The sequence below is a fragment of the Garra rufa genome, chromosome 17 (assembly GCF_049309525.1).
Source record: "Garra rufa chromosome 17, GarRuf1.0, whole genome shotgun sequence".
Classification (NCBI taxonomy): domain Eukaryota; kingdom Metazoa; phylum Chordata; class Actinopteri; order Cypriniformes; family Cyprinidae; genus Garra; species Garra rufa.
The window spans coordinates 14,468,687-14,477,232 of NC_133377.1; the positions used below are offsets into that span (position 1 = coordinate 14,468,687).

Here is an 8,546-nt window from a genome sequence, read left to right on the forward strand (position 1 = left end):
ATGTAATCAGGTTAGTACTACTTTCAACTACTCCTGTGTGCGTATAATTATCAGTGAGGATAAGTGTGTGTGTAGTGACTACTGAGGCTGCAGTCAGAAGGCAAGTCATGTGCATGTGTTTGTGTGCAGTCATATCTCTAGGCAGAGCTCTGTCTGAGGGGTCTTTTAGTTTCTGTGCCTCTGATTGGCCACATCATCTGTGAGCCACTTGCACATGCCGCCGTCTCCCCCTCCCACCTCTCGGATGAAGTAGCGCGCTGCAGAGGAGACAGCCAGACAGTCACCGCATATCGACCTGAGAACTAATAAGACTCGCGGCTGCTACTGATGAGAGGCTTTGAACCCAATCCAACCAAACCTGTTTCTCCAAAACCGTCTCGTAGCATCAGCTCTACACGTCTACCATTCTCTTTCGGTGTTGTTAGAGGTATTTGAGGGTGTCGGGGTGGTAAAATGGGCAGACAAGGGCAGGATGGCAGCGCCGCTCTCCCTGGCATGCGAATGCAGCGCTCACCGAGCCGGCTTAGCCTGTCTGCTTCCTTCGAGGCGCTGGCAGTCTACTTCCCCTGCATGAACTCCTTTGACAAGGCAGACGGAGGTAAGAATGAAGCCACATGCCAAGTGTGACAAGAGCTGATATGTGTAGTTTTTGGTTAGCGTTAAATTTGGTTGACAATAGATTTTGTGATCACCTGAAGGAAGATTATATGTATGCAGATGGACAGATTTGTGTGTATGCAGATAGATAGATAGATAGATAGATAGATAGATAGATAGATAGATAGATAGATAGATAGATAGATAGATAGATAGATAGATAGATAGATAGATATGCCAATAGATACATAGATTAATGCCCCCCGCTGGTCATAATTTCCTTTTTTAAAGTATCTCATTCAGTTGTTGTTGTTATTTTTTTCTTGAAGGGTGAAATGAGTAATGTTTTCAGATGTTAAAAGATTTTCTTCAATTCAGTTAAATGAGCTGACAACCATAAGCAAACCTTTTTTAGAATGAACACTATTGCTCTGTGGCACATTAAGAACATGCTGGGGTTTTTTTTTTTTTGTATGGTTCGAGGTGTCGACATCTGGCTCAATACTTCTGGCTTAAGTTTGGTTTAAGACTATATGTTTCCCCAATCAATGGCAGATAGGTGTGGAGTGGCAGTGTTATAGTCCGAGTCTAGACTGAGACCAGAGTAGGTTGATTCTGAGACAAGACAGAAACTGGGAGAGGCTCTGAATGATTCCTGTGGTGTGCCTAGTTTCACATCGGTGCAAACAGTGTGCTCTGGTCCAGAGATACACGATAGCACAGAGAAAACTTATGCATAAATTGGGACAGACCATATAACATATCTCCAGATGTAGTGTACTCAAGACTTATCTCAGTCCAAGTCAAGGTCAAGTCCAAATGCTCCCGAGTTCATGACAAGATCGAGACCATGAAACTATGCTGTTGGATTCAGAATCCAGAAGGACTCGAGACACTGTTTGTAGAAATGTCCCACATTTGTCTTTTTTATTTACGGTACTTATCTTCCCTTCCCTTGTTGTCATTTTTAGAGGAGGGTAAGAAGAAGAAGCCTGTGCGTCTGGCAATCCAGCGGAGCGTGGAGACTGGTTTAGCCGTGGAGATGAAGAGCAGGATGACACGGCAGCCCAGCCGAGAGGCCGCAGATGATGGTGAAAAGGCAAAACCTGGGAAGTAAGTGCTGTAAAAACTCTTTATTCTGAATATGATGGTCCACATATTTGTAAATAACATGATGCCATTACCACCATTGCTGGTTGGCTGTTTTTTTCAGTGATGATATCTTGTCTTGTCAGAGGCTATTTGCACCTGATTTACAGATGTTCTCTCTGTTATCTGTTCAAAGTCTAATCTTTCCTGGAGTGAAGATCTCTTCAGACAGCCAGTTCACTGAGTTTTTGGATGGTCTCGGCCCCGCCCAGCTGGCAGGGAGACAAACACTGGCTACGCCTCCAATGGGTTAGTATCATTGTTCGCTGTGTTGTTGTAAAGCTCAAACTATTTTTCAGCTTTGTCAAGTAGTTTGCTGTTGTTCCATTTCATCCATGAAACAGAAGAATTTGTCACAGTTGTCATTTACACCAGGTCTTAACATGCCTTTTAAGTGTGTCTCCTGTTTCCACTTGTGTTGGAATTTTATCTAGACTAGAGATGTCCAAACCTACTCCTGGAGGGCCACTTTCCTGCAGTTTAGCTCCAACCCAATTTAACACATCTGAACGCACTAATCTTCAGACTCACTAGAACAGGGGTGCCCTTCCAATCTTGGAGGGCTGGTGTCCTGCAGAGTTTAGCTTCTACCCCAATTAGACACACCTGAACCAGCTAATCAAGCTCTTACTAGGCATGCTAGAAACCTCCCGGCAGGTGTGTAGAGGCAAGTTGGAGCTAAACTCTGCAGGATATTGGCCTTCCAGGACTGAGTTTGGGCACTCCTGCACTTGAAACTTTGAAGTGTGTTGAGCTGGTTGAAGCTCAACTCTGCTAGGATGTGGCAATCCAGAAGCAGGTTTGGACAATCCTCGCCAAGACCCTAGATCACGGTCTCAAACTCAATTCCTGGAGGGCCACGGCTCTGCACAGTTTAGCTCCAACCCTAATCAAACACACCTGATACAGCTAATCAAGGTCTTCAGGATTACTAGAAACTTCCAAGCAGGTGTGAGTTGAAGCTGATTGGATCTAAACTCTGCAGAGCTGTGGCCCTCCAGGAATTTAGTTTGAGACCTCTGGCCTAGACCAAGGGTTCTCAACTCTGGCCCTCATGGTCCACTTTCATGCAGAGTTCAACTCCAACACTAATCAAACACACCTGAAGAAGCTAATCAAGGTGTTTAGGATTGCTAAAAGTTTCAGGCAGGTGAGTTTGATCGAGGTTGGAGCACGACTCTGCAGGAAAGTGAATCTCGAGGGCCAGAGCTGAGAACCCCTGGTCTATGTCAGGGGTGTCCAATCCTGCTTCTGGTGTGCCACACACTTGACCTTCAAGGTTTCTACTGAGTCTGAAAACCTTGATTACCTGGTTCAGGTGCGTTTAATTAGAGCTGGAGCTAAACTGCAGGAAAGTGGCCCTCCAGGACTGCAGAAGATGTGCAGAAATACTTTGAATGAATGAAGACATTATGTGGCTTACAAACAAGCAGGAAAAGAAGTGAATGGAAAGAATACAAATGTTAACATCGATTCTTTTGCTACCTGTGTTTTGGCACAGCACAGCCAAGTATGAATCGATTGCTTTGATGCATTTCCTGAAAACACATCCTGTAACGCTCATATGCTATAGGTCAGTTTGCAGCTACCTCTGAAAGTGGACAAACTCAAAACATTTTAGACTTGTGGTCAGATCGAAGAATATGCATCTGTAAACAGGGCCTGTGAAACAACAGGCAAAGCCAGTGTTGCCACCTAGTGGACAAAGTAATAGGTACAAAAAACACAAATCACATGTGCAAGGCAGAGGTAATTTGAACAGTCTCATTCGCATTACTCGCAAGTGTGAAAAACGAATACTTCGGGCTCAACACGTATATCTCTACTAAAAGTCATGATAATCAAATGGTTTCGATAAGATGACCTTTTGGCTGCTCTAAGAGTTTGGATGTGGCCTTTCTCCACAGGTGACATCCAGATTGGTATGGTGCACAGGAAGGAGAGGCTGGATGTTGAAGTCATCCGGGCTCGAGGCTTGGTGGGCAAACCAGGGAACAAACAGACGCCAGGTATGTCTCAATCATGACACAATTCACTTTTTTTTTTAATAAATATGACCTGTTCCTGGACCATTTTGTGAGGTTTATATTTAAATCCTTGTGTTCTTCCATTTGCAGCACCTTATGTAAAAGTATACCTGCTGGACAACGGGAAGTGCATCAACAAAAAGAAAACACGGACAGCTAGAAAAACGCTGGATCCTCTTTATCAACAACAGCTTCAGTTTGAGGAGAATCCTGAGGGGAAGGTTTTACAGGTAACACCAGGACCACATCCTGTTTGCTTACTTTAAGTATAAACAATGTGCATTGCAAAAAAAATATGGTCAAGTGCGTACTGATTATGTTAGTTGCCAATTTTCTTCTTTTTTATTATTATTAGGGCCTAGCACTGAAGGTGCGATGGCACCTATTGTATCCGTTGGTGTTCCTATTATTATTATTATTATTATTATTATTATTATTATTACGTTTCTGTTTCTTCTGCTATTGAGTCTATAGCAGCCCAAAGAAATGCTTGCGGGAAAGTAATGAAATTTGGCACACAGATAGAGGACATTCTTAATATTAACTATAGCAAATTTAGAGTCTCTAACTCAAACTCTCTACCACCACCACTTGTCCAAAGGTTCACTCATGTTTATGCTAATAACTTTTGAGCCGTTAGGTCTAGAATGAAAATATGTTTTACTTCTAAATCCTTGGCTCATTCCACCAAAATGTAAAAATCATAAGGTTTAGTTTTTTCACAATTTTTAATAGTTTGAAAAACCTACCTTTTCGAACTTGTCCTAGACTTGTCTGATTTTTACCAAAATTAGCTCAGATCATCTTTTGGCCATGCAGCAAAAAGTTATGAAAATAAAGTTAATTAGTCAAACCATTCTCGAATAATGCGCAAACGAATTTGACGAAGAGCATGCGAAAATGTATGTGAGGCTATATTTCTGTTACCACAATAGTTGTTGTGTATTATAACAACCATGACCTGAGGTTACCTGCACAGTTTTGGTGCAGCGCCACCTAGTGGTCAGGAGATATAAAAATTGCTATTTTGGCTTATAACTTCTAAATGGATTGGCCGAAAATCACAAAACTGGTTTCTTTAGACTTGGCGCAGCATGCCGAGTTGAACCATAACCATGTCAACCATTTTGGGCCTCTGCGATTCTGAATTTTGTTGTAAAATGCTATGTTTTATGTAACTTGGTGTCTCTCTTCAGCAACATGCTGACAGTACTAAAGTTTGAAGGCAATAAGGAAGTTTCCAAAAATGCTAATAATTTGATTAAATCAATCTATTTTAATGAAAGTCAACTCAATATATTCCTTGGGTCATGCCGAGAACATAGAGACCAATTTTGCCATAATCAGACGAACTTCCTGTTCGCCATTTTGATTGAAGTTGAAAACATACTTTTTCAAACTCCTCCTAGACTGTTGGTCCAATTTTCACCAAATTTGACCCGGATCATCTTCAGACTATGCTGGCAAAAAGTTACTAATTTCGTGTTGATATACAAAACGGTTGTCGTTAAACGCATCCACAAATTTGTTGTAAGGATGCAAAATTGTGTCTGAAGACTGCATCTCTGCAATGCTTTGACATATTGACCAAACTCTGCATGTGCCATTGCTTGCAGCAATATTTATTATTGTTGTTTTTGCATTTCCTGAAATGATTTGACCAATCGTGTCTCTTTACAGATCATTGTTTGGGGGGACTATGGACGCATGGACCACAAATCCTTCATGGGAGCTGCCCAGATCCTCTTAGACGATTTGGAGCTGACCAACATGGTGATTGGCTGGTACAAGCTCTTCCCTCCCACCTCATTAGTAGACCCAACATTGGCACCTTTAAGTAGTAAACCTCCAGATTCAGGCCTGGACAGTTCCAACGTTCGGTCGTAGCGGCACGAGGAGGTGAGCGGTAGAGAGCGGCGTGAGTAGCCCCAGCTACAGACAGAGAGGAGACGGTCTCGACGGGTCACGTCCTGGTTACACTGCATGCTTGATGTTGTGTCCTCTGAGCCCGTGCGACAAGAGGCTAAGAAAAGGCCTGCGTCCTTCTGCCAAAAAAAATAAACGAAAAGAAAATGTATGCTGCTGTCACACGCAGGGAAAGAACGCCACAGGACGTCTCTCCGTTCAGCTGAAGAGATGCAGCCAGGGATTCGGCGGACTCAGACTCTTAACCGTAGGACGTTAAGAGTGCTGATTTCCGCCGGAAAAGGAAGACGCCGTTGTCCTGGCTGTTTCCTCTCTGTTGTATTCAAAGAGATGTCAGTGTTTCTTACCTAGAACTTGATGCATTGTAGCCATTACTGTAAGCCAAGCTGTCAAAAGAAGATCCATAAAGAAAGAAGCACTTGGCTGAGATGGGACAGAAAAGGGAAAGGGTCCGAGAGATCAGACGTTCTCATGGGAATGACCCTACATCAAGCCAGATCTCCAATGGATCGCTCTTCAAAGTTTGGTGATGAGGACAAGGATATGGCCAGAGTTCCTGTTTGATTCAGGAAACAACAGAATTCTGAAAAAAAGAAGAAAAGAAATTAAATAAATAAATAATGGACCTTTTTGTGCTCCGGTATGATGTTCTCTTTGTTGATGTACTGTATGAAATTTATGAGATTTTTTTTTTTTTGGTTCTCTTTTTTTTTTTTTGCATGGATGCAAAGTTGTTTTAAAAAAAATCGTAAGTTTATTTTCCTCAAGACTTGCAAAAAAAAAGAAAGAGAGGAAGAAACTTATTTAAGGATGACCAGATCAGCCATTTTCAACAATTTGTATTATTTTTAATATGAGATTCTCTAGTGCATGATTTTCAAAGAGACTGAATGCAAAATGATAACGACGTGATTGTCATCCTTTAGAATATTCTTCTGTATTTTTACAGATCTCAGTTACAGGTGTGGCCTGGTGAGACTTCGTATCTCATAATGTTAACGAAAAAAAGAGCAAGGGATAGTCGAGGAAAACAATAAATGTACAATATTGATTTCGCTCTAAAAACGAACATGAAAATTGTACATTTCTCCCTTCAAATGCAGCCATAATTCTGTGTTCATGTGGAGACGGAGCTGTAGATTATCGTATGGGTCTGTCATGATTCCACTGTTCTGTTACAATAGAATGGCTCATTCATTCAAAGCAAGCATGTTGAAAAGGGTCTGCAACATGGATTGAGCACACCGTCTGAGTAATACAGCATGTTTTGATAGAGACATCTGGGAATTTTTCGCAGTTTTGTGTACAGTGCATGTGGACCAGAGGCTCGGCCGTCCGCCCGATCTAGTGTCGTCCACGGATTCAGGTCAGGGTTGATGTTTTGTGGCCGACGGTTCAGACATTCAACGCAACATTCCACCTCTTGGCACTCATCTTTTCTTGACGTTTTGAAAAGAAAAAAAGGAAAAGAAAATCAAACAGACAAAAGAAAACTAAAAAAAGCTAAGAAGAAAATTTATATTTATTCAAGGTTGACTTGGAAAAAAAAAGGTTGCAAGTATATTTTATTTTATTATTGTTATAAAGAAAACGTTATAAAAACGGATCCCATTGGATGGTGCTGTACGAAGTCTCTGAACTCGGAGTGGACTGGACAATTCTCGCTGTGTTGTTCAACGCAAAAGACGCTGGTTGTCGAATGAGGAGCGAGTCGCAGGTCGTGGAGATGGGAAAATTGCCACACAATATGAATTTTTAATTGTTTCTTGTTTTGAGAGAATAAAATTCATTTACTAATCCCTGTGTTTGTATGCAATCATTCACCAAACCTTCTCACAGACATTACAAATGACAAAAAATAAAAACCAAACCATATTTAAATATACTAAGTGAAATGTTAAAAAATGTACGTACCATGAAGCCAGATGTGTTAACGGGAGAATTCTTCTGCTTTTTCTTTCTTACTTTCTCTGCAAAGGGATAATTAAACAAAACATGTGAAAAAAAGAATGGAAAATTAACGTTTTATCAAAATTTGATTGCCTAAATCTTTGAAAAACAGCTAAAAAGACAGCGATCTACACTTTATAAAATTTCTGTCAATTTCATCAAGTGAACAACAAATTTATACTCGCATGTTATGTGTTATGTCTCATTGAAGCCACGCAGACTGTCATTTTCTTCTTGGAAAGAGACCATACAGTCAAAACTTCTGGTGGTGTGGGTTTCCCAGAAAAACCATCTGTATAACAATGAGATTTTAATAAAATTAAATTATTTTGTTTCTTGGGTGTACTAGAATAGGTTAACATTTTAATGTTGGGGAACTGGATTATTTAACAAAAGCACAAACAATGTACAGGCCATTTTTATATATTTTGGGCTTTTATTTTAAATAAATGTTATTTTGCAATTTGTTTCCCTTTCTGGAATGCAGATATTTTTTTATTTTCCTATTTACTCATAGATTATTTGTAAGAGCGTATTTCTATATTTATTAATTTGGTGATTTATTTATGGGTCATTCCTTGGATTCGATAACATTTTTTTTTTAACTACATATGATTCATTTTCGAAATACCCCATATAATTATGCACATATCAAACCTCCCACCTAATGCATTAACAACTTTTTATTGTTTTCATTTTTTTTTTTTTTTTTTCGATTTAGACAATTTTTTTCTCAACCCCGTAACGGACAAAATGGGATTGGTTTATAAAGCATTTTATACAGAACTTTGTTATAAAACAAACATCTACCTACTGCTTGTGTCCCTAATAACAGTATAAAGGGATAGTTCACCCAAAAATGAAAATTTGATGTTTATTTGCTCACCCCCAGGGCAT

The 8,546-nt window shown here is 40.3% G+C and overlaps 1 protein-coding gene across 24 annotated transcripts in view; it reads left to right on the forward strand.

Annotated features, from left to right (window-relative positions):
• Nucleotides 1-7,496, forward strand: part of rims2b (regulating synaptic membrane exocytosis 2b) — a 247,215-nt gene extending 239,719 nt beyond the window's left edge. For 23 of the 24 annotated variants that reach the window (XM_073821676.1, XM_073821684.1, XM_073821685.1 and 20 more), the window contains 5 exons: nt 1,569-1,710; nt 1,883-1,995; nt 3,654-3,755; nt 3,864-4,003; nt 5,454-7,496. In XM_073821676.1, the coding sequence (XP_073677777.1) occupies nt 1,569-1,710; nt 1,883-1,995; nt 3,654-3,755; nt 3,864-4,003; nt 5,454-5,660 (704 nt within the window). In that variant the 3' untranslated portion in view covers nt 5,661-7,496. Of the gene's footprint in view, nt 1-284; nt 599-1,568; nt 1,711-1,882; nt 1,996-3,653; nt 3,756-3,863; nt 4,004-5,453 lie in introns of those variants that run through there. The other variant, XM_073821699.1, reaches the window with a different exon arrangement.
• Nucleotides 7,497-8,546: the final 1,050 nt, after the last annotated feature.